The sequence below is a fragment of the Poeciliopsis prolifica genome, unplaced genomic scaffold, assembly GCF_027474105.1.
Source record: "Poeciliopsis prolifica strain line A6 unplaced genomic scaffold, Auburn_PproV2 SCAFFOLD035, whole genome shotgun sequence".
NCBI classification, from domain to species: Eukaryota; Metazoa; Chordata; class Actinopteri; order Cyprinodontiformes; family Poeciliidae; genus Poeciliopsis; species Poeciliopsis prolifica.
The window spans coordinates 3,063,104-3,086,930 of record NW_026562410.1 but is presented as its reverse complement, the minus strand read 5'-3'; the positions used below and the strand labels follow the sequence as shown (position 1 = coordinate 3,086,930).

Here is a 23,827-nt window from a genome sequence, read left to right as displayed (position 1 = left end):
GTTCTGTGTGGTGTCGCTGCAAGCTCATCGTTGTGTATGAGCTTGCAGAGTGTGTGAAGGCTCAAAGCGGCTTTGGTCTCGGCTTTTAGAGCCCAGTAATAGCTGTGAGTGCATCTGCAACACTGTGCATTAAGGATGGAAAATGAATTCCCAAATGAGATTGGACCCTTGAAAGGTCCACTTTCCCAGTTTCCCAGTCAGATTTGCCCTTCAGCAGTTTTACAGCCCAATCTTTCAGTTATAGGCATGTTGCACTGTTTATGGTGGTAATTATACTGAAATGCTCTGCAATAATATTCCTCTCAATAATTCACAGGGTCATCCTGGCAAAGAGGGCCCGACTGGGGAGAAAGGACACATGGTGAGTTTTTTTCTTCTCCTCCTCTTCTGCCTTAATTTATTGAGAGTTTTCTAATTGGATTTTCTTTCTTCCAACATTTTTCCCCACACCCAAGAAGATGAAACTACCAGGTTTTGCGACTGATTATCACTCTCCAGTTTTCTAAAGCTTCTAGTAATATGAGTTTATATAGTTTATAGAAATATCGTTTATGTAGTTTTAGGTAGTTACGGTGTCCAATTAACAACCTTAGAAATATTTCTATACTTTCTTTGCAATGAAAAGTCATTAACTAATTATATTAAAAGGAGAGACGCCGCATTGTGTGCCTGAAAAAGAGAGAAAGCAGAGTTTGTGAACATTGTTTTTCTATTGACACAAGTAAATACAGTCCCGTCCTTGCAATAAATTTTGTGGGAACGATAAAAAAAAAGAAGAAAAAAAAACTGTTCAAATTTACCAATAATGGTATGAGGGTTCATTGACAGATGACTGTTATTTGACTGACTGGCAGGTCATCAGTCCCTCTAGTTAAGCTAAAAATTGGTCACTTCCTGCCACTGGTCGATGTATCCCTGCATCTCCTCCTGCTAGTCCATGTTTGAGCATTTTGTGTCAGCACGATGCTAGTTCTTATCACATGTCTGTCATTCTAGGGCCCTGCCGGACCTCAAGGCCCCATTGGTTATCCTGGCCCTCGAGGTGTAAAGGTAAGTTCATCGCCATTAATATCTAGTACATTTTTGGAGTAGTACAAAAGAGCTAATGGCTGTTAAAGGACAAATAATATGTGTTGTTTAGTGTTAGCAGTTTCTTACTATTTTGCGCAACTAATGACGGTGCAGATCGTGAACCGTTTGTCATGAAGGCACGACAGACGGCAGTGCCCAGTAATGGCACAGCTTCCACTGAGAAAAGGGGATCACTCAACAAGCTTGGCTTGTTCCCAAGACTTCCTGTCTTAGTTGGCTGAAATCTAGGTGGACGGTCAAGGATTTGATTCTTTTTATTTCTTTTGCTCTGGCAAGTTCCTATTCTCTGCAGGGAAGATTTTTAGAAGGACAGTGAGTCAGCTACTTCAGAAGCTCTTGCCAGCCTTATTTTAGAAAAACACATTTTCACCCGCCAGAGCGAATGCGCTGCCGTTTTTTCCCCCTCTTGCCCCGTTTGCTTCCTGATTGTCGTGTAACGTCCGTCTGATCTTGTGTCGCAGGGAGCTGATGGCGTCCGCGGCCTCAAGGGAACCAAGGGTGAAAAGGTAAGCGGAGGCAGGCGGGAGGGCAACGGAAAATAAATCAGTTATTCAAGTCAAAGTTGACATTACCAGAGAGATGATGGTGATTGTGATTAAACTGATGATTGGGGGTAGACGGCCTTTGCTTGCTAATGATAATCGCAGAACACATAATTTTGGTGCTACAAAAAGAAGGGGGCTATCAAGTGTTTCTATGGCAACAGTGGCTCTCGTCTCATTGCTGCTCTGTCAGACTTGACGTCTGTGTTTGTGTGCAGGCTTACTCTGGAGGGAGTAGAGGATATTTGACTAATAAAAAATGTTTTTCTCATTAAAGTCTTGTCTGTTGCACCTCTGACAGTGTGTTTATTTTCTTTTTTTTTTCATGTTAGGGGGAGGACGGCTTTCCTGGCTTCAAGGGAGACATGGGCATAAAGGGTGACAGGGTAAGGTTCAGGTTTGACCCGGAAATGCCTTCAGACCCGTCTCTGCTGGCTCACATTACAAACACACACTTTTGCCTGTTTTATTTGTATTTTAGTGTCTGAATGAAATAAATCAGTGAATAATTCTGAAGTGGAAGGAAAAGGATGCATAAGTATTGACATTCAAATGTGTATTCTTGTCTGTTTATCTCGCTGCCCCTAAATAAAATAATCTGAGAAGTAGCCAAGAGGCTAAACGGCAACTCCGAAGAAGCTAAATGTATCTAGAGCTCGTGTGGGAGAATCTGTTGACAGGACGCCTTTTATGGTTCGTACAAACATTTCCGCTTCCTGTCGACAGGATCACAGCTGTATTCATGCTAGCTTTTAGCCCAGTTGAAAGGTAGTGTTTTACTCAGAGACATACAGTTTTCAATATGACTTTTTAGGCTGCAATAGACACTCGTTTCTGTCTGTCCAGACAATGCAAAGTAGAAACGAATTGACAAAAAAGTGTGAAGTGTGTTCTCACCTTTGCCTGTGGTGGCGCTGCACCAAGACCTACGGAAGGAAACAACATGAAAACCTCAGAAGAAGAGACTGAGCACAGCTTCCTTCTTTGCAAAATGCAAACAAAAACAGAGTGGTAGGTTTTAGCGGTGGTAGGATTTCTCCTGGTAAACAAAAAAAACAAACAAAACAAAACAAATGTCAGCCATTTCTCCCGCGAGTGGTAAACTCTCACATTTGTTTAGGTTGTATTTACCCAGAATGCCCTGCACTATAGCCCACTTCCTGCTTTCGGAGCAGTCTCTGAGCCGCTTGGCACTCGCGTTGGCATTCAGACCATCCCAAAGTTCACTTCAATCCAACCGAGACCAGGAGTTTTAAACAGAGCAGAGTTTGCTTTCTTTGGTCCGCATCAGGATTCGTTTAAACATTCACACCTCTCCAAAGGAATCAGACTTTCTAGGCAAGCAAACTAGATTTTAATTGAAATGGACAAAACTGGGTTGATGGGAATGCGCCATATGTCTTGCTAAGGGCTGGAAAGCTCGTCAGACTTAAAGGAAAAGTTTTATGGGTGTAAGTACTAAAATATCTTGGATGCAAATGAACATGTTACATGTAGCAAAATTCATATATATTAGCGTGGACAAATTAAAACGCAGACGACTGAGTATCTGCGCGAAAACCTTCATTGTAAAACATTCTCTGTCCAACCTGATTGGGCTTGAGCAGTTTTAACCTGGCACAAAATGCCACTCTAAAGAGCCACACATCTGGTTAAGACATATCACAGCAGCGGAGGGGTTTGAATATTTTTGCAGGGCATTGTTAATTTGTCACGCAAAGCAAATGTACCTTTTCAAATGGTTTGAAGTTGAGCATCGTCCAAGTTAACCCCTTTTGAGGCAGTGCCCCTCCCCCGTTGCCTAAAACCTTTCTGACTGCTGCGGAAGAGACCGTAATGAGAAAACATGAGCTGTTGTTCATGTTGACAGCTATAATAGTGTAGGAGTTTTCAATCCCTTCTCTGCCTCTTCCAAGTCAGTCCTAAGCCCACCGCCCGCCCGAAAAAAAAAGAAGTTTGACACGCTCACTCCGGAGCAGCTCCTCTGAAGTGCATTAGGGATTTGCGCTGTCAAGCTGCAGGAAAATATGACTTCCACGGTGAGAAACATAACTCACAGCAGCCCCGGACTTGAAACATTAAATCCCCCTATCCCTGAACCAGGCTGTCTCCAGCTGAAAAAGGACGGAGAAATCAATGGCACTTTAAATACCACTCCAAGCCCACGAGAGACACGGGCCTTCCGCCATGTTTTTCTCTGGAGACGACGCCGAGCCAGATGAAAGCAAAGATTTGAGGAGGGCCCCCTGTGCTCTGGAGATGCCCGCATGGGCTAGGCTGCAAATGACTCGGTTTGAAGCAGGGGTGTGAAAGGGGGCCGCGTGCGCGTGTGTGCTTGCATGCGCGCGAGGGCGCTCAATTTAAAGTGTTTTCTTTGATGAGCCCGTGAGCGCAAGTCAAGTACAGTTTGCCTGATGCCGTTTCATGTGTACTTGAGGGACGTGCGTGCGTGTGTGTGTGCGCGCGCGCGCTTGCTTACTTTGCAACTCTGCTCGGACCTTTAACTAGATACCTTTCACACACCAATGGGCCTCCGCAAGCAGCGCCGGGCTGTCAGTGCCAGTTTGTACTCTGTCATTTAGTGTGTGCGTCCTTTTAAGATGGGAGCACGCTTACAGCGAGAAGCAGTAATAGGATTGCTAACCACTTTTCAACGGGAACAGTATCTAACTGGATCCTTTAAGCAAGTGTTCAGTCCTGTTAAAAGGGCCAGCCTGAACTACTCAGAGGACAGCAACTGGCTCAAAGGTATAATGGGTGTTCATTTCATCATAGCCCGGATTTTCTTTTGTGTGCTTGTGACAAAATGGTCTCTATTTGGCTCACATCCTCATTCCTTTCTTCTGAAAACACAAATATACTACAGAGTAAAATGATTAAAATGAGCAAAACAGAGCAATATAACATCATTAATGTCCATTGATGTTATTCCATTAATAGACAGAAGTAGCCTGGCAATAGTATTCACACCCTGTGAACTTTTTCCATATCTTGTCACATTACAAGCAGCACACACTTTAGTGATTGAACCGAGATTTGTATGTGAAATACCAACACAAAGTAGTAAATGACTGCAATCAAGATCAGAACTGATGTGTGCTTTACGTAGTCTTGTTATGGATAGACCAATTTCAGTTATTTGCAATTTGTCTCGGTGAGCGTTTGTGCTAGCTCTACGCCATGTACTGAAAGAAACGTTCACGCTTTGTGGTTCCTGTGCTGTCCAGGGAGAACTTGGACCAGCAGGACCCAGAGGAGAGGACGGCCCAGAAGGGCCAAAGGGTCGCTCAGGGCTCCCTGGAGATCCTGGTCCGCTCGGCCCCACTGGTGAGAAGGTGAGACCCTTTTTTTTCTCCAATTTATATTTCTTCAGTATGAGGCGTACATATTCCTCACTGCCTGCCTAAGAGAAAGTAAAAAAAAAAGAGTTAATCTTTATTTTCTCATCCTCAGTCATGTTTGCTCTAAGATTAAGGCACAGCCAGGCTTTAAAAGGAAACCATTTTTTTTTGTTGCAATTATCTGATCTGAACAGGGATCAGTTTGCCCACTGCTGCTGCTCTTCAACCAGCAGAAAGCATTAAAGCCTTCAGACTCTGCATCAGTTAAACTGTGTGTAGGCTGCTGTGTATATTTCACACAGCCAGCGGCAATTCTCCCAGATGACTTAATCATTTTTTGTAACAGAACTGAGGAGTTGATTTATTGTCTTCTGATGCTCGCTGGAAGAAGATTCTTAATTATCTCAATGTCTAACACATGTATTTGATTTTTATGCCTTCGACTCTGATTCACATAGTATTAAAGCTGCTTCTTTTATGTTGTTGGTTTTCCTTTTCTTTTTTTTCAGAATCTGATTTGACCAAATGATTGAGTTGTGGTCAATTTTTCAGTTTCCTCATTAGTCTGCGTTGAATAACGCCGATGCCGTTTCCGTGTATAATTAGAATCGACGCTTCACCTGTGAACGGCGCGGGTATTTATTGAGCTGTGGCGCTTGAGCATGTTTGATTTTTGTGTTCATTCACATTAAAAATAACGGGAGGTTTGCTCAGTCTTGTTTTTGTTATGAGATAAGATGTTTTTGCACTCAATTCCTCTATGGAGGACAAAAGAAGCCCAGATATTTATTGGGATGTAATGGAATAATATAATGATGCGATCATTTGGTCATTACCAGTTTTTACTGCCTTTCACCTGTGGCAGTCACAGGGAAGTTCAACAATATAGCTCAACAAAGGAAAAATGGGTTCAGCATGTTTTCTTCTTCTTTTTTAATCTGTTTGCTGCTGTTTATATACTCTGGATGGAAATAAATGTTGCCAACTGTTATGACTCCCATCAATCAGACCGTTTTCATTCGACAGCGTCTGACACTAGAAATGGTCAAACCATAATGTAACCGTGGTGATACGCTGCCTATAGAACCTGCAAAAATAAAACATTCAGCTGGAGAAAACAGATTTATGCACAATTCGCCTGGTGGATGTCAGCGTGTTGTTTTTCTTACATTTTTGCATGTAACATGAGAAAACTAATATAGGAACGAATTACAAAAGTCTTTGTTTATATCGCTTTTTTTTTTTAGATTCTTTAAAAAAAAGAATGTAACGTGTCAGTTTAGCTTTACTTGATCTGAGTCATACAAAATTAAGCATTTTTCAACATACGGCAAAAGAAAAAAAAACATTAAGCCTTTGATGGGCTTTGCAAAAGTATTGTAAATTATACTGTCCCTGCAGTGGACAGTTCAAAGTATGACTGCAATAGATGTACTATATATTATATCTCACTCTTGCTATAGCCGCTTTTCACAAGAAGCTGTTTGCTAAACTGCTAGGCTAAAGCTCGCGCATTGGCAAACAGGGAATAGATTCCCCTTTTTCATTGTGAATGTCTTTGAGAAGAAGAATAAAAACAGTTTCCAGAAAACATGCCACTTTGTTTGATCCACAAAAATAATATGTGTCTGCCAGAATACAGATTTGCATTAAAAAGGTAGAAATGTATGTAGAGCATCACAAACAATACGCCACCAATACGTATCGGGTGTTTAGTCTGTTGAAATCTGACAACTGACTATCTTTGTTTGTGTTAAATGTTACGTTTCGTCGTCGAATTGCCACTTTGAGTTCAACAAAAGCTCTACTTTAGGCAAATCATAAGCATTTCATCGAAATGTGTTTTTGTCAACAGGGTAAACTGGGAGTTCCCGGATTGCCAGGCTACCCAGGAAGACAAGGACCGAAGGCAAGTGCTGAACATATTGCTAACCAAAAGCATTACTCTGATACTTTCTGGCAAATTAAGGTTTAAGGTAATAACTTGCATGTTTCCTCAAATTGAAAGAGTTAAAGGCGATCACCTGAAAGCAAATAAAAAAAGGATAAACCAACACAAACGTTTTCATGGTTTAGTAAGAAAGGCATAATTAATGTTGCTATCTTTTGAGAAATCTTTGTCGAATTCCCTTTTCTGGTTGAATAAAAGTTGTTCAAAATCTAAATATAACATAGGTATGACTAAAATTGGACTTATCTGGAGCTCTAAGACACTTTGCCTGTCTGTAATGTCATAATGCTGTGTTCCCATTTCCATGTCATAAATGCATTCAAAGCTGTTTTTTTTTTTTTTAACCATCAGCTACTTCAAGCTTTAAGCTCGTCGTAGCAAAACTGGACATGATCAAAGAGAGATGGAGATGTGAATAAGCAATCCCTGTCAGCCCTCTGCTGCTTGTGCGATAACAATAAAACGCCGCAGCGTCCTCTCCCACTAACTGGGAGTATTCCAGGGAGTGGAATAGATAAGGAAAAAGGGTTTATCCTTTCTCTCTCAGGTGACTAATCGCTCTCTTTTCTTCCACACAGGGATCTCAGGGCTTCCAAGGCTTCCCGGGCGCCAACGGAGAGAAGGGCTCCCGGGTACGTCGCACATAACATTTCCTATTTACATTAGCCCGACAGAGTGTTGGGACACGGACCCGGACCGAGATCAATCAACCCCAGCGGAGGCTGCGTGGCTCCGAAACAGATTTGACCAAGCAGAGGAAGAAAGCACCTCTTACACAACTCATTTCAAACCAGCAAAAACATTGTTTATCACCCGATGGCGCTCTGAGCAATGTTTCACGCGCTCTATGTGTGTTAGCGACGGGCCATTAGCTCGCCTGGAAGAGTAACAGTTTGTCACCGCGCCAGTCGCGGGGCACATTCTCATCTTTACAGGACAGTGGGAAACTTTATGGGACTGAGCTGAAAAGGAAGAAAAAATGAAAAATAATAAGATGCACTTCTCTCCCTTAAAGGCTTAACACCACTCAAAAGATGCGCTTGTCCTCTCATTAAAGTTAAACGAGCCAGTTTTAATTTGGGGCCTCACGATATGACAGTTAAATTGTTAAAAAAAAAAAAAAAAGTTATTTTCTGTAGCGCTAACTGCTCGAACGTTGGCGATTATAAGAATTAATGATGACATAAAAGCGCCCAGGCCTTGGCGAGACGTAAAAGCTGATCTCTGTCTGCAGATATGATCCTCTTCTGGCCTTTAGATTAATTTATGTTGAGCATGCAGCCCCTCTCCCTTTAATGATGTGAGTTGCCACTCCTTTGATCACTGCGTGTTCTTAACATCCACAGGGCACAGGAGGAAAGCCAGGCCCACGCGGACAGAGAGGACCAACGGTTAGTCTTACTCAGCACACTTCAGCTTATCTACAGATGGCAAACTTGGCACCTCGGTAAAAGCAGAAGGGGGGTGTGGGCTGGGGCTGTGGGGGGGGCTCGACGTGGCTATTCTTGAGGGGGAGCCAAGTCGAAACATTAATTAATCTCAGCGTTTCCAGGTCATCTGTATCTCTGGCGGAGCCGACTCTGTGATTCTGATCACGTCTTTGTTTCCGTCAGGGGCCGAGAGGAGAGAGAGGGCCGAGGGGACCAACAGGGAAAGCTGGACCAAAGGTCTGTGAAATATTTCACTCTCATGAGGGTTTTTTGGCGAGTGTGTGTGTGTCGTTTGTTTTTTTTTCTTTTCCACAGCTCACCCCTATGCTTTGTTTCCTCAGGGTAACTCAGGAAACGACGGCCCACCAGGACCTCCTGGAGAGAGGGTATGTAGCATTATTATCTTATCAAAAGTCGGGTTGTTTGAAAGAATCTGTTGTTCTTTGAGAGATCAATGATTTCTGACTGGCGGTTATGTATTTTTTCTTTTCTTTTTTTTGTTTCAGGGTTTGCCAGGGCCTCAGGGACCAACAGGTTTTCCAGGACCAAAGGGCCCTCCTGTGAGTCAGATGATCTTTAGAAAGCCATCTTTTTGTTGTTTTGGAGTACTTTTACTTTGAATTTGTGGATTTGTGTGAATTTGCCAGGGACCCCCAGGGAAAGACGGACTGCCTGGACATCCCGGACAGAGAGGAGAGACTGTAAGTAAAGCCGTTTGATCGCTGAGCTCGGTTGTAGTCGCCAGACTGTTGGGTGACGGACTAAGTTTTGGTTTCTTCTGTCACGTCCAGGGATTCCAAGGCAAGACAGGCCCTCCTGGTCCTCCAGGTGTGGTTGGACCTCAGGTATGCTCCCTGCGTTTTTTTTTTTCTTTCCCAGAAAGCAGCGTGCTGTGCCAAAACATACCAGTCACTTGTTTAGAAGTTACATTCTTGTTAGTGTATTTTCTGAAATGCGCTCGCATCAAAGCGACAGGAACAGCCAGGAACGCTTTCAGCCGGTCCGGCAACAGCTGATTTATTGTTGCGAGAGCCATACCTCGGGTGCTGTTTTTCTTTCTGTATTAGCTTTGGGCTCTTCATCCATTATGCATGACTGCTTAGCAGACTTACCCTCCAAGCAGTTCTGCTAATGCCAGCCGAGAACATTGACGATAATGGAGGAACACCGAGGCTTTAAGGGGGAGTTGCACTCCTACTCAGCAAATGCTCAACTTCTCCTGAAGGATTTAAGAACTGGAAGCATCTTTTCCGTCAACGTTCCTCACCAAGTACACACATTAAGCCCAACATTATGACTTTGCACCTACACTGGTCTGCAGCCAGGAAGCGCCATTACTACAAACAGCAATGTCCTTTATCCTGTGATTGCTTTATTGGAACCATTGCTAACTTATTTAGCAATCAGAGCTTCGGTTGCTTCTCTTTCACAATTAGGCAAGCCATTAATCTCACATCAACTGTGAGGATATAACTGTCAGTGGTCATAATGTTATGCCTGATAGCTGTAGGCCTAGTATTTCAGTTGACATGTTACACTTGGATGTTTTTTAAGCTCTTGTTTTTATTATTATTATCATTTTACCTGCAGGGTCCAACAGGTGAGACTGGGCCAATGGGAGATCGAGGTCACCCAGGACCCCCAGGTCCGCCTGGTGAGCACGGTCTGCCCGGAGCTGCAGGGAAAGAAGGAGCTAAGGTGAAACTTTGGTCTCTGGACCGCTAACTGCGCTTCCCGCATCTGTTCACTATTGAATTTAGGAAGTTATTTATTCAAACCAACCATAGGGTGACCCCGGTCCTGCTGGCCCAACTGGTAAAGACGGCCCTCCTGGACAAAGAGGCTTCCCCGGAGAGAGAGGTCTGCCAGGCCCTGTGGTAAGTCATCCCTCTCTGCTCAGCATTCAAATGTACCTTCCAACAAAATCAATATCTCTCGTTCCGTGTTTATTTCATAACAGACCAAGGCTGTAAGCTATTAAGCTGCTGTAGCATCGTGTTAAAGTCAGACAGCTCTGAATGGCCTCCAAAACGGGAACATGCTGTTTATTTAACTTTAGGTTGTTCTATTTCCCCTCTCCCATTCTACGAGAAAGTTTATTACACTTTCTCACTGCAAAGTAGATACCGAGAAACCATTCGCAGTATCAATTCAGTCCCTATTGTCGTGACATGCTGAATTATACGGTACACACACACCACCTCTCCCTGCGATGATGGAGCAGATTTGCTGCTGTATTGGTAGAGAGCTGTTTTCTCCATCTGCTGAATGGCTGCTTTGGAGACTGCAGGAGGTTTTCTACCTCCTGCTGTGCCAGTTTAAAGATAGGGAGTTTATGAGGCAGGATGCTTCCTCAACAGATGCACGTGTGTCTGTGTGTATTTTCTCATGCTTTTGTTTAATTTTGCTCTGCAGGGGGCTCATGGTCTGAAAGGGAATGAGGGTCCTCAAGGCCCACCTGGACCTGCTGTGAGTATAATTCACTGCATCTGCATGCTAACCTTTCATTAGTTCAGATGCATCTTGGAGGACAGCCTTCATGCTAAAGTTGCTATCCTGAAATTTCCAATTTATAGAATATTTAATGATATATGTCAAATATGCTGCGTACATAAGGTTGATGACACGTGGGACGGGTTTTGCGTGTTAGTTTTGATTCCGCTTTATTGTTTTGGCGACTAACATCGATGTGTTTCGTTTGCCGAAGGGTTCTCCTGGCGAGCGGGGTCCGGCCGGCCCAGCCGGTCCTACAGGCCCACCCGGACGTTCTGGCCCACAGGGACCACCAGGCCCTGCCGGAGAGAAAGGTGGACCGGTAAGGGGCTCGTGCTACAGATATACCCATAGCGTGCTAGATGTATTGCTGTGCCTTTCTGACTGACTGCGTGGCGATGCGCCGTTATGAAACAACTCTAGGGAGAAAAAGGTCCTCAGGGCCCAGCCGGAAGAGACGGTATTCAGGGACCTGTGGGTCTACCAGGACCTGGAGGGCCACCAGGGCCACCCGGAGAGGACGGAGACAAGGTCAGTTGCTTTATATAGCTCGATTTCCATTCTGTCTAAACGGAAACAAATGCAATAAAAAGCAATTATTGTCAATCATCTAGTCAGATGTTTACATAGTCCTACCATTGACATGGATGTTATATTTTAGACTTTTGCTTGTGTATTTTATCAGTTCTGTGTGTGTAAGTGTGTATTTCTTTTTTTTTTTTTTTTTTTTTTTTGAATTGAATGAACAGGTTTCAATCCACACAGAGCCAAAATGATACTTACAGCTTAACCCACTAAATCTGATGTCTGGTTTTAATAATTTAGAAGTCCGGACCATTCCAGAAACTTAATGTTCGCCGCCTTTATGCCTTTCAGTCGTTTGTGTTTGATGTGTGTTTGTTGATGGATAACCTCTTGACACACTCACCTTTGTCCAAGCGTCAGTTATTAAAACTCTGGCAAAAAGTAAGAGACCATTGCAAAATAATCAGTTCTTTAATTTTACTATCTATAAGTACCAGTACATGTTTGGATAAAGTAAACATTGTCCTTTTATTCTATGAACCACTGACAACACGTCTCCAAAATTCCAAGCAAAGATTTTGTATTTATTTGCAGAAAATGATAAATGATGCAAAAAAAAACAAGCTCGTATTCATTTCGAAACAACAATAGTAATGTTTTGACTCAGGAAGAGTTCAGAAATCCATATTCGGTGGAATAGCTGTGAGGTTTTCAATGGGGTTCAATGCATTACTGTACCAACTCCATAGACTGGATCAGTGAGTTAGACCTTGAAAACGTCGACTCCTCCAAAAGTTGTTCTTCTTGTCACTGCAAGGGGTTTTCTTGTTGGCCAAATAGCTCTCCTGGCTCTCCTGAAGACTTTGTCCTGATAAAGAGTTTGAAAGTGCGTGAAAGTGTCATTTTATAGACATTTTTCATCTGCACTTTTTCGGTCCAGAATGTTGACACTAGTTTGAGTCTGGCTTGTTTCTGAGCGGTGCATGAACAAAGAACAGCTTGAGCCAGATGGTTGAAAAGATTACTCAGACACGCTCATTCAAAAGCTGAAGATTCACATCATTTACATTGCCAACAATGTAAACAGAAATATATGTAACCCTACCCAAACCCCTTACGCCAGACACCAAAGCTGGGATATAAATCATATTTCTCTTCATCCCTCTCCCTCTGACCCAAACGCTCAGAGAGAAATTTGTTTTACAGAGTTTGCATTGACTGGCAGATCTATAATCGTCTATCCAGCCTTGTTGCTGCGGCGCACAAACTCAGCGGCGACAGGCGCCGAATTCAGAAGCAGTGACACAACGTGTCACGGTGACTCTTTAGCATTCAGAGGTGAGAGCAGCTCCTTATCCTCTCCAGAAACATTTGCGGGAAGCTCAGCAGCTGCAGAAAGTCAAAGGATAATCTCTCATCCTGCAAGTGAGCCCCTCGGTTCTTACTGGGCCCCACAGCGGTTCCCTGCAGAAAGTGGACGGACAGAGACAACACCGGGAGCATTCGCTGTGTATGATTTACGGGATGTTACCAGCTGACATTTTACACACGTTCAGACACTTTCATGCCGTGGAGATTTGACTGATTTAAGTGCTTTATCGTGAGACAAAACCCATAAAAGTAATTGCCTTCACCACTGATAGCTATTGAGAATACACGTCCAAACACCCACAGCTTAGAAAAAGGTTTTGAAAGGGTGCAAAGGTACAAACGGCTTTATTTTGTATATTTCAGTGTGCTTTCTAATGGCAGCAATTATCTTGTTTTCCTTCGCTTGATAGTTTGCGAGTGACTCATAATAAGCCCCTTCTGGCCCCTCTTTTAGGTGTAAATTGTTAGAAAAGAGTGTTGGATAAAATGCCTGTTGCTTTTGTCAGTTTCTCATATGTGATTTTCAGTTATGGGAAAAGTCAGATCAGGTGATGCATAATCATAATGTGCATGACGTACCCATTGCTGAGGATTGTGTTTCACGTTGATGGTTCTGTTTCTTAGGGAGAGCTCGGAGAACCAGGACAGAAAGGAAGTAAAGGTGACAAAGGAGAACATGTAAGTTTTTTTTTGTTTTTTTAATCAACCATTTTACGTCTTCACATTTTGATGTGTACTTAAACACACGCACCTCATATTTAAAAAAATAACACAAGACTTCTATTGTTGTGCTCCTCTCCAGGGTCCTCCTGGTCCTACGGGCCCTCAAGGCCCTGTCGGAGCTCCAGGTCCTGCTGTAAGTGTCTGCTTTGTGTAACCTTACTTTTTGGTTTAGCAACTCTACAACATGGCTCACTTTATAACCTCTTATTTTTTGCAGGGTGCAGATGGAGAGCCAGGTCCCAGAGGTCAGCAGGGCATGTTTGGCCAGAAGGGAGATGAAGGGTCGAGAGGTTTCCCAGGGCCTCCAGGCCCAGTTGGGCTGCAGGTGTGCACCGCAATATCATCTCAAGTGTTTTGAACAATCAAATCAAGAACAGACAAAATTCAACCGTCTTCTCATTCTCCAGGGCTTGCCTGGTCCACCTGGTGAGAAAGGTGAAACGGGAGACGTCGGTCAAATGGTGAGATGGGCTCTGAAACTGTTATTGCTTGGAAAGAAGCATCCAGCCCAAAACTCATTCACAAATCAAAATGACTTTTATCATCTATTACAGGGTCCGCCCGGTCCTCCCGGTCCCAGGGGTCCTTCAGGTGCCCCTGGAGCCGACGGTCCTCAGGGACCCCCTGGTGGTGTCGGAAATCCTGGTGCTGTTGGAGAAAAGGTAAAACTTCTCACCTGGTTTTATCCACTGATATCTCAAAACATTTTCCGGATAAATTAACTGAAATAAGAAGAAATCCACATATTCACTGTAATTGTCATTTTTAATGCTAAAATGGGCAAGCTAGGCAATGTGTTACACGGCCTCGCTACATGGTTAGCGAGATTGTTGAAGTCTGTAAAAGAAACCACAATAACACCAGACTGAAGAAAGCCATGGCTGCTTCTAGAACTATTTAGCTTTTTGAACCCTGTGGAAGGAGAGATAACTTCAAGACGTTATGTTTCCAAATCAGGCTGCAGTGCAGAGTTTGAGATGGATCGAAAGGATCTGGGTGTGACTATGACTGGTGGAATTATTTCTAATGTTTTGATTTGCCAGCAGAAAAAAATTAAATGGGAGCAATCTGAAAGCATCAACGTTGAAACATTTGCATTCATTTTAAAACCGCATCTGCCAATTTTCGCTACCAAATCCAGTGGAGGAGAATTGTACGTGTGCAGGCGAAAGCTTCAGGAAAAGCCACTCTCGGACAGGCTTCTTACTCGTAGCTGCTCTTTCATTACAAAGAGGCCCATTTTGGCAGCTGCGCGGCTGCTGAGCTCATCGTTCTGTGTCCGTAGTGATGATGTGATTTGTTTTATCTCCCTCAGTCAATAGAATCACCTTTTGCTGCTTCATAATCCCCGTCTGAATAGCTTCTCCTCCTACAGCACGAACCCACACACTGCTCTTCTTGGCTAATCGCCCTTCAGCTGAAATGGCATTTTATTGGCCGCTGTACAAAGTTGGCAGGCAACAATAAGTCAGGCCTATTTTTTTTCTCTCTCTCTTATAAACACAATCCCTGGTGTATCTGTGATGAGCAGCTGTCTAGATTTTCTTTTTTTTTCCCCCTCTCTTGTCAGCAGATTTAGCCAAAAACAGCACTAGTGGACGCAAGCGGGGTTGCATTTATTAAAAAAAAAAAAAAAAAAACAGCATGTGTTGCTAAAACTTTAAGGTTCAAATCATGCTTAGTTTGAATTTCTTGACAAGAGCATGAGAGGTTTTGAAAGACAGCTCCACGCTTATTTCACAAAATCCTTGCCGACTCCTCCCACCCAAAAACAAACAAAACAAAACACTGAGTGGTCCACGCCTGAGGGAATCCGGATGTGCTGATGGCAACACATTACCGCGCAGCTCTGGCGCTGCAGAACCACGCGGCCCGATTTGCTCCTTGTCTTCTGAACATGACATGGGATAATATTTTCTCCACAAAAACAAGTGCAGCAGACTTTATCCCTTAAGCCCCAGCTGGGAGGGCAGTAGCTCTACGCGACAGTGAATAATGACACTGTCACGCGCGTAGGTGAGTCGACGGGGCAACTTTTCAGCGGGGATAGGGGTTGGGAGGCTGATATGGGGGGAGGACAAGATATATGGACAGGCTTTGGGGAGAACAGTGAGGTCAGCAGGCTCTATCCTCCAACCATCTCCTCACACTTGATGGATTGAGATCTCCCGTGTCACGTCTTTCTGTTCTCATTCAGGTGACAAGGGCACAGGGACAGTCAGGGCTGCTGCAAATGATGGCATTCGTTGATCCGCAGTGGATCCTCGGCTGATAATGTATGTGTTTGTCCGTCCTCCTCTCTCAGGGAGATGCCGGTGAGACGGGAGAGCCGGGACTTCAGGGAGAAGTTGGTCCGCCGGTGAGTAAATCCGTCTCTTCTTTCTTCGACATTATTTGAGCCAAATGATCTAAGGTGTTCTCTTTGAAATTGGAACCCTTTGTTTTTCTACATCTGCGTCTTATATATATATATAAATATATATTTGTCTTTTTACCCTAGGGTCCAAGAGGAGAGCGTGGAGAGAAGGGAGAGGCTGGTCCAGCTGGTGCTGCGGGACCTCCTGGCCCTAAAGGTCCACCTGGAGATGACGGCCCTAAAGGCAGCCCTGTGAGTTCTAATCTGCCTTAAGCTACACGAAAACACTTTTGACACTGCAACAATGGTCGCCCAAGTGATCTTTACTGTGTCCAAAAAGACGAGTGGGTTTTATTTCCTATCTAATTCTTAGGGTCCGAGTGGCTTCCCTGGAGACCCTGGACCCCCCGGAGAGCCCGGTCCAGCTGTAAATATACACATGACTGATTGCCTCTGAGCTCTGGTGCTTACATCGCTTAAATAAAACATATTTTTGACTGAGGTTCTGTTTGTATGTGATTCAGGGTTTAGATGGCCCAGCTGGTGATAAGGGAGACGACGGAGAGGCCGGGCAACCTGTGAGTGCTTTGGTTACTTGTAAGGGGGTTATTACTGCTCTGTCGTAGCTGAAAAGTGTTAATGGCTGCATTTTCATTTCAAACCAGGGCTCACCTGGACCCACTGGAGAGTCTGGTCCCTCTGGACCACCCGGAAAGAGAGTAAGTACGACCTAGAGGTCTTTCCATCCTTCTTTTGAGAAAAAAATTTAAAATGGTACCAGTTTCTCGACTCTTATGTTTGTGTTTGCATTACACTTCAATAATCTCTGTCAATAATTTATTGAAACAGGGGCCTCCTGGAGCACCGGGGCCTGAGGGAAGACAAGGAGAGAAAGGGGCCAAGGTAAATCATGGAATACGTAAAAGTTGTCTATATTTCATGTCTCCCACTTTGTGAATATATTCCATACGAATAAAAATGCAAACTATTTCCTTAAAAGGGAGAGCCAGGCATTGAAGGTCCCCAAGGAAAAACAGGCCCCGTGGGCCCTCAAGGATCACCTGGAAAGCCTGGTTCAGAAGGACTTAGGGGCATCCCTGGCGCCGTTGTAAGTACAACCTCACTTCTTCTTTTTTGGTATTTGTTTTGTTAAAAAAAAAATTAAACAAAGAAAGTTTTGGCAAACAGCAAAATGTAAAAGATTCACACTGTTTGGTGGTCGGCTTTGAAAAGCCTGAATAACTGATGTTTGTTTGAAGGGCGAGCAAGGACTGCCTGGCTCTCCAGGCCCAGATGGACCTCCTGGACCTATGGTGAGTAAATGCACCGATACCGGACCCGGCTTTACTCGATGTTTACAAACGTGCAGTGTTGGTCTGATCCGAATGCCTTGTTCTTTTCACAGGGCCCTCCTGGTTTGCCTGGTTTGAAAGGAGACACTGGCGTTAAAGGAGAGAAAGTAAATGCCTCCACTACCCATTAAAGCAACCTGAATAATTCAGAGCACTGGCGTAACATTAAAACTAATGATCAGACTCAATAACTTATGAGATTTCTTTGCCTCTGGTTGTCAATGTGGCAACCTTATGCTTAGAGGTTCTGTCAGTTAGATGTATTTATGCTCAAACTGATGTGTTACTGACTGTTCTTCGTCCACAGGGCCATCCGGGTCTCATCGGTCTGATTGGACCCCCAGGTGAACAGGGCGAAAAGGGTGACAGAGGTCTTCCCGGCCCCCCAGGATCATCCGGTCCCAAAGGAGACAACGTAAGCAACACGGCCCAGAGGGGAGCAATGCTACTTTAGGAATCGCCAACCTCTGTGAACCGCCCTGACAGTCTTACCCATACTTCCGGAAAGATTTTAGTTCAGCTAAAGTAGCAGGCAGAGACCTTTGGTTATCTCTTGAACTTGTCGGTTCTGTATAACTCAGAGAATCTGTAAATCCTGGGGATTTACATGTCGTCTTCTCTCCGTTAGGGTATCGCTGGTCCTACAGGTCCCCTCGGTCCAGTTGGACCTCCCGGCTTACCTGTAAGTCCATATTCTTCACATCAGCCTGATAGCAGCCAGTGTCCTTTCTTGGCCGGTATTGATTGCTTGATGTCATTGGTGTCTGTAGGGTCCTCCAGGTCCCAAAGGAGCCAAAGGGTCGTCTGTAAGTGATTTACAGAAACCTGAAGGTTGTAGAGGTGACAACAAGTGTGTGTAAAGAGTAATCAGTTTGTTTTTCTTTCTTTCAGGGTCAAACAGGTCCAAAAGGAGAGTCTGGAACCCCTGGTCCTCCTGGCCCCCCTGTGAGTAATCCAACAGGATAGTTATTCTGTCCCAGTGTTTACCAATCCCTTCTTCCACATTTTTTTTTTTTGTCTCTGTCCATCTGTCCCCAACAGGGCCCTCCCGGTGACGTCATCCACCCGCTCCCCATCGTGTCTCCCGTCAAAGGCAGAACACGTAGGAACATCGACGCCAGCCAGATGGTGGACGACGCCGCCATGGACGCCAATTACAAGGACTACGACGACGGCATGGAGGAGATCTTCGGGTCGCTCAACTCGCTGAAGCTGGAGATCGAGCAGATGAAGCATCCGCTGGGCACGCAGAGCAACCCGGCTCGCACCTGCAAGGACCTGCAGCTGTGCCACCCTGATTTCCCCGATGGTTCGTGTGATGTTCCGTTTCAGACGCAGGGCCCTTCTGCTCCGCTCTCTGTCTCTCGCTTCTTGAATTGTTAATGCAGCAGCAAAAGAGAAATGTTTAAGACAACAGAACGCAGATGAACGGGACGTTGAGTCCCGTTACGGATACCGATGTCTCGTGTTTCTAAACGCTCCAAATGCCGCAGTGATTTTCTTTTGAGAAAAAAAAAATATCAAAGAAACTTGGAGAAGAAGAAAAAAAACACAAACGCTGAAGCTCACAATATCAGAGTTTTTACTCTTGAGTTGATTTTGGAGAAAACGTAACAGCCAGAGACCTTCCACTGAATTACATATTGCCTTTAATGTTTACCCAGCTCAATATTTACATCTGATTATATTCTTAATGTACATGCATTACCTCGATATTTTTCACACATTTCACTTAAGAAAGTGAAATGTGATTTGGATAAAAGCTATTATGCAACCAAACTAAATTTAGTTATTGCTATGTTTCTTCCAAATCTGTAAAATTCAAACCACTGGATGTCTTAGAAAAAGAACAACAGCTTTACATTTTTAAAGTTACATGTGTAGTTGTATTTTTTACGTCCTTTTCAATTTTGACCTCGAGGAGCATATGTTCTAGATGGCATATTACGGAGATTTATCCACTGATCCCACTTGTTCAGAGCCGCGTCTGGTTAGCACAAGTGAATCGTGTCCAAAGACCGTCCTTGAGGGAGCAAGCCTGGTTCAGCACAACAGATTTTAAATGAATGAGTTGCTGCCAGGCTACTGCACAACCTGACGATAAACTGAGAAGGAAAATTCTGCCACTTAAATCAGGTGTAGCAGGGAGACATCTAAAACATGCAGGACATCTTTTTCTGAAGACCCGGTGGACGGTGCTAGCTAAGGTGCTCCTTTATTTATTTGCTTAATTAATCTCCAGACAAGACAGTTGCAGCCTCGGCTGTTAAGGAAAAATATGTATGCACTATTTTTAAGTCCCTTAATCTCCTCTGTTGACAGGAAGGTAAAACACAAACACAGTAATCATCGGATCCCCTGGTCTATATGTTCACAAACAACGGAAAACACTTCTTTTTTGCTCATATATAGTATTATGTTGATTTTTTTAATGGAAAAATCTTACCATTATTGTTTGTTGATTTAGTCTGTGGGGAAAATACACCTAAAAATTAATGATAAAAAAAATGGTGCAATCAGATGCATCGTTTATAAAATACATATAGTGACTTTCTAATCAATGCTGGCGTTTTATTATTCAAGTGTCTCATAGGCATGAGAAATCATTGTGTTCGTCGTAATCACAGGGAAAAAAAATATGCATACTTTTGTCATTCATATAATTTTTCCACAGTTTTTGGAGCGTCACTAAATTCCAGCATCTGAAGTGAGAAATTGAAGAGACTCTTTGAATGCAATATTTGGTAGGATCCTATATTTGCCATAATATGTTTTAGCCTGTTGGATGGACTTTTCCTGCCATCACAACAGATGTGTATTTGTAGTGGTTGTGACATTGTGATGAAGGAAAAGCGCAATATTCAGTAATAGTGCAACAACTCGATGGTTTCCTGGCATTTTGTAGCCTTAAGTACAATTACAGTGAACTCTTTAGCAGCACAATAGCACCACTCTGTTACTGAAGTGCCAGGCAGCCTTTTTTGATGATGGAAGATTTTATATTTGGAGCAGCATGTGTGACTGTTACCCACTTTATGCACATCGGCTACCACACTAGCATTGGATTATTTTTTTTTAAATACTTTTCTTAGTGTTGCTTTTATCATTTGCTGAATAAATGCCGTAAAATTGTGTGATAAAATTATAAGTTCACATTAGCCAAGTGTCATAAACTTTTGACTTACAGTCCATTACTTCCTGCTGCCCTGGTTTATAAATAGAAGTACAGAGACCAGGTTTTCACTCTTCAAAATATTGCCTAATTTTGCTCATGAAGGTGAATATTAATAATTCCTGACATTGTTTATAGCCATATGTACACATCTTTACTACGAATGTCAATAACAAAGGAGGGTTCTGGAAATCCTTTCAGTCTGAGTGAAAGGACTCAGACTGAGTCCTTTCTTGTAATAAAGTCAAACACTGACTTTATTACAAGAATATGAATGGACTGTTCCTTTACCCTTTTGCTTTATTTCAACCAAACAGATTATAAAAACAGTTTTTACACTTTCCCCTCTAAATAAGGATTAATTGGGTCAGATTTACAGCTCTGGAAAAGATGAAGAGCCCACTGCACCCATTCAAAACCTCCTAGTTATTCCACCAAATATTGATATCTGAACTCTTCCTCAGTTATTAGCATTGTTATACTCAATCATATGCCTATAAAAAGTAAACTCTGATCATATTAAGTGGTCTCTTACGTTTTTTCCAGAGCTCTATATGTAATTCTAAAATGTCAAATTAATCTGAAGGAGACAAGGACAGGCATTGACTGCTTTACACCATTCACCAAATGTCCTATTTTCTCCTCTAAACGTCTTCCGCTTTGCCTCCGGTCTGCAGGTGAATACTGGATTGATCCAAACCAGGGCTGCTCGCGGGACTCCTTCAAGGTCTACTGCAACTTCACAGCAGGTGGAGAGAGTTGTATCTTCCCGGATAAGAAGTCTGAAGGGGTACGTCCGGCCGCTGTGCGCGCAATGCACATCTACACAAAAGAAATCATGTGCAGAGCTTTTGGAGAAAACCTCCACGGTAGAATCGACAGAGGAGGAAATGTTTGCAGAACTCTACAGATAAGGAAGATGTAGTGTGTTTTTTATTCCCTCCTCTCTCACACGTGGGACTGATTGCTGTATTCGTAACGTGAACACCTCGAGAATAGCGACTTGTGTAGTCACGAAATGAGCCTTCGTTGGGTCCCCTGCTGCGGCGGGACAAGGAGGTGTGGGAGATGACTCATCAGTTATATTTTACAAACAGCAGACAACATTCTCTCCAACTCGCCCAGAGGCTTTTTCTTTTGTTCTGTTTTCTTTATCTGAGTGCTGCTTTGACAGGGAGCAGAAAGAACTCGGTGGCATATGAAAGCAGTGGCAGGTGACAAACACAGCGAGAAGACTTTCTGGTTCATTATGCATGAGCGAGCGGAAGAGAGAGGAGTGCGGCCGAGTGGAGGAACACTGTCTCCGACAACTCGAGGGTTGTGCAATAGCACAAGTGCTGCAGCCATTTTAATGATCCCACTCATCAAGCCTCAGAGGGGCGTTGGGGAAGGAGGGGTAAGGGGGTTTGCTTAAACCCGGAATAATGAAGCGGACTTTTTATAGCCTCACCCGGCGATGGGGCCGCGCTCTCGTTTGTGTCTGAGGCAGAGAGAATAGCCCCCGCTATCAGTCTTGATGCATTAATGTCAAAAAACTCTCCCACATATTATCATCAGAGCGCTAACCCACACCGTCCACATGGAGCACAAGAAAAAAAACACCACACTAGAGATGCTGAGAGGGAGGAAGTCGAAAACGAGCGAAGGTTGCCCTTCAAGGCAGCAGGGGTTCAATGCACGTCGTCTTCTAGCGACAGGCGATTCGTCATCGACACGTTAGGCGACCGCTGACGGTTTCCTATCAAACCTTGCTCGCTAATTATAGAGGAATTCATCACTGTCACGGCTGAGGCCGTTACGAGATTTTGATGGCAGAACGATGTTGGTGCTCATCTGTAAACCGGAGCAGGAGAGATCAGCGTCTGGCTAAAAGGATCCGTGCGTCCGTCAAACCTTTCCACGTTTTGTCTTGTTCCGACCGCAAGCGTCAGCGTATTTCAGCGGCATTTTGTTCCACATAGTTGAGAAATTTTTTCACCAGAAAAGTCTAAGTGTTTCCCCCTCAGTATGAACCCAGTTGTTCTGCCAAGGTTTCTTTGGGGATTTTAGTGGATAAACCAAGGAGCACACAAGGTAGGAACAAAGTTGTGGCTGCTAAAGGAGATCTGCCTTAACTGTAAAGTAAAGGTGGGAGATATGGACGTTAAGCTTTAGCATACTATTTTGTTGTATTACGATGATAACCAAGTGTCGATAAGAACTACTTGATAACATTTTTTTAGTGTATGACTATAAATATTGCTATGGAACAACACACCATTTGTAACACACCTCTTCAGTGCTCCAGCCACATGATGGAGTGTGATTTGTGTCACAGCAACTGCATAATTATGTTTTCAAATTTGTTGACACTCATTGACCAAACAGTGGAGAAACTATTACAACTAACATCACTGACAATGTTGAGAGGGCCCCTAAAATTACAGCCTTAGTAACAATAGAATGGTTCAGACCTAAATATATTCTTGTGTTAGAATGGCCCAGTCAAAGCCCTGACCAAAATCCAGCCGGGAACCCGTGGCTTCCTGTTCATTTTGTATTTGAGCTTGAGCCTTTTGCAAAAAAAGGAATAGTTTGCTGTAAGGCTGTGATCCACAGCTCTTGCAGCTGTGAAAGCAGCAGCCGACTTAAATGACTTGATCTTTTTAGAAAACATTCAAGTAACACTTTGACAATAGTATCAGAGAACCGCACAGACTGCCTAGCAGAAACATAAACATTAATGTAAAAAGAAAAAAACAAAACAAAAAGAAAAGCTCCATGCAGGCAGGCAATCATTTAATATCACTGTGTACTTATGAATATTTCAGCAGTAATTAGCCGCCAGCTGCAGCTTGCACGGAGCGCTGGGCAGAAACTCTCATGCCGTAGTCCAGCAAGGCTACTTGATCTCACTGAGCTGCGTTTCAGATGTGTAGGATTCATTACTGGTGAACAAAAGGAGAAAGAAGAAAAGCTGAAAAGGGGAGCGGGGCTGAGACTAATGTCAAATCTGTTTCCTCTCTTTAACACCTTTCTTCCCCATCCTTCCTCTGCCTTCTTTTGTTGATCCGCGCCCCAGGCTAGGCTCACATCCTGGGTAAAGGAGACTGCCGGTTCCTGGTTCAGTGAATTCAAACGTGGTAAACTGGTAAGCCTGACTCTTAAGTCCCTTTCCCTCCCCTGAACACTTCTTATATTTTACAGAGCAAAATGGCAAAATGGCCCAAAGACTCGCCAGGCACTTGGTATAGTCACTACAAGAGAGGTTCGCTGGTAAGTGGCTCTGCCTGCGGTTCCCAGAGTCCCCGGCCGAGGCCCGGGCTCTGCATGGTTCTGGTTCTGGTTCTGCACTGTGAAGTATGTATTAAGCCTGGCGCTATGCTTGTAGGTTGTTAATTTATGATGCATGACTTGGCATGAGCTGCATTTTTCTTCAGTCCAGCAACAATGAAGAAGAGATGCTGTCAGAAAGAAATGGAGGAGAGGTTGATGGAAGG

At 43.7% G+C, this 23,827-nt stretch overlaps 1 protein-coding gene across 2 annotated transcripts in view; it reads left to right on the top strand.

Moving 5' to 3' along the window:
* The window catches only part of col5a1 (procollagen, type V, alpha 1), an 89,367-nt gene that overhangs the window by 58,961 nt on the left and 6,579 nt on the right, over positions 1–23,827 (top strand). The window contains exons 26-64 of one of the 2 annotated variants that reach the window (XM_055052720.1): positions 317–361; positions 997–1,050; positions 1,554–1,598; positions 1,967–2,020; positions 4,862–4,969; positions 6,831–6,884; positions 7,505–7,558; positions 8,273–8,317; positions 8,540–8,593; positions 8,698–8,742; positions 8,863–8,916; positions 9,004–9,057; positions 9,148–9,201; positions 9,947–10,054; positions 10,144–10,233; positions 10,772–10,825; positions 11,064–11,171; positions 11,273–11,380; positions 13,370–13,423; positions 13,548–13,601; positions 13,686–13,793; positions 13,876–13,929; positions 14,023–14,130; positions 15,774–15,827; positions 15,969–16,076; positions 16,198–16,251; positions 16,349–16,402; positions 16,490–16,543; positions 16,674–16,727; positions 16,825–16,932; positions 17,084–17,137; positions 17,230–17,283; positions 17,484–17,591; positions 17,805–17,858; positions 17,947–17,982; positions 18,068–18,121; positions 18,218–18,485; positions 21,026–21,138; positions 23,535–23,603. In XM_055052720.1, the coding sequence (XP_054908695.1) occupies positions 317–361; positions 997–1,050; positions 1,554–1,598; positions 1,967–2,020; positions 4,862–4,969; positions 6,831–6,884; positions 7,505–7,558; positions 8,273–8,317; positions 8,540–8,593; positions 8,698–8,742; positions 8,863–8,916; positions 9,004–9,057; positions 9,148–9,201; positions 9,947–10,054; positions 10,144–10,233; positions 10,772–10,825; positions 11,064–11,171; positions 11,273–11,380; positions 13,370–13,423; positions 13,548–13,601; positions 13,686–13,793; positions 13,876–13,929; positions 14,023–14,130; positions 15,774–15,827; positions 15,969–16,076; positions 16,198–16,251; positions 16,349–16,402; positions 16,490–16,543; positions 16,674–16,727; positions 16,825–16,932; positions 17,084–17,137; positions 17,230–17,283; positions 17,484–17,591; positions 17,805–17,858; positions 17,947–17,982; positions 18,068–18,121; positions 18,218–18,485; positions 21,026–21,138; positions 23,535–23,603 (2,862 nt within the window). Of the gene's footprint in view, positions 1–316; positions 362–996; positions 1,051–1,553; positions 1,599–1,966; positions 2,021–4,861; positions 4,970–6,830; positions 6,885–7,504; positions 7,559–8,272; positions 8,318–8,539; positions 8,594–8,697; positions 8,743–8,862; positions 8,917–9,003; positions 9,058–9,147; positions 9,202–9,946; positions 10,055–10,143; positions 10,234–10,771; positions 10,826–11,063; positions 11,172–11,272; positions 11,381–13,369; positions 13,424–13,547; positions 13,602–13,685; positions 13,794–13,875; positions 13,930–14,022; positions 14,131–15,773; positions 15,828–15,968; positions 16,077–16,197; positions 16,252–16,348; positions 16,403–16,489; positions 16,544–16,673; positions 16,728–16,824; positions 16,933–17,083; positions 17,138–17,229; positions 17,284–17,483; positions 17,592–17,804; positions 17,859–17,946; positions 17,983–18,067; positions 18,122–18,217; positions 18,486–21,025; positions 21,139–23,409; positions 23,479–23,534; positions 23,604–23,827 lie in introns of both variants that reach the window. The other variant, XM_055052719.1, reaches the window with a different exon arrangement.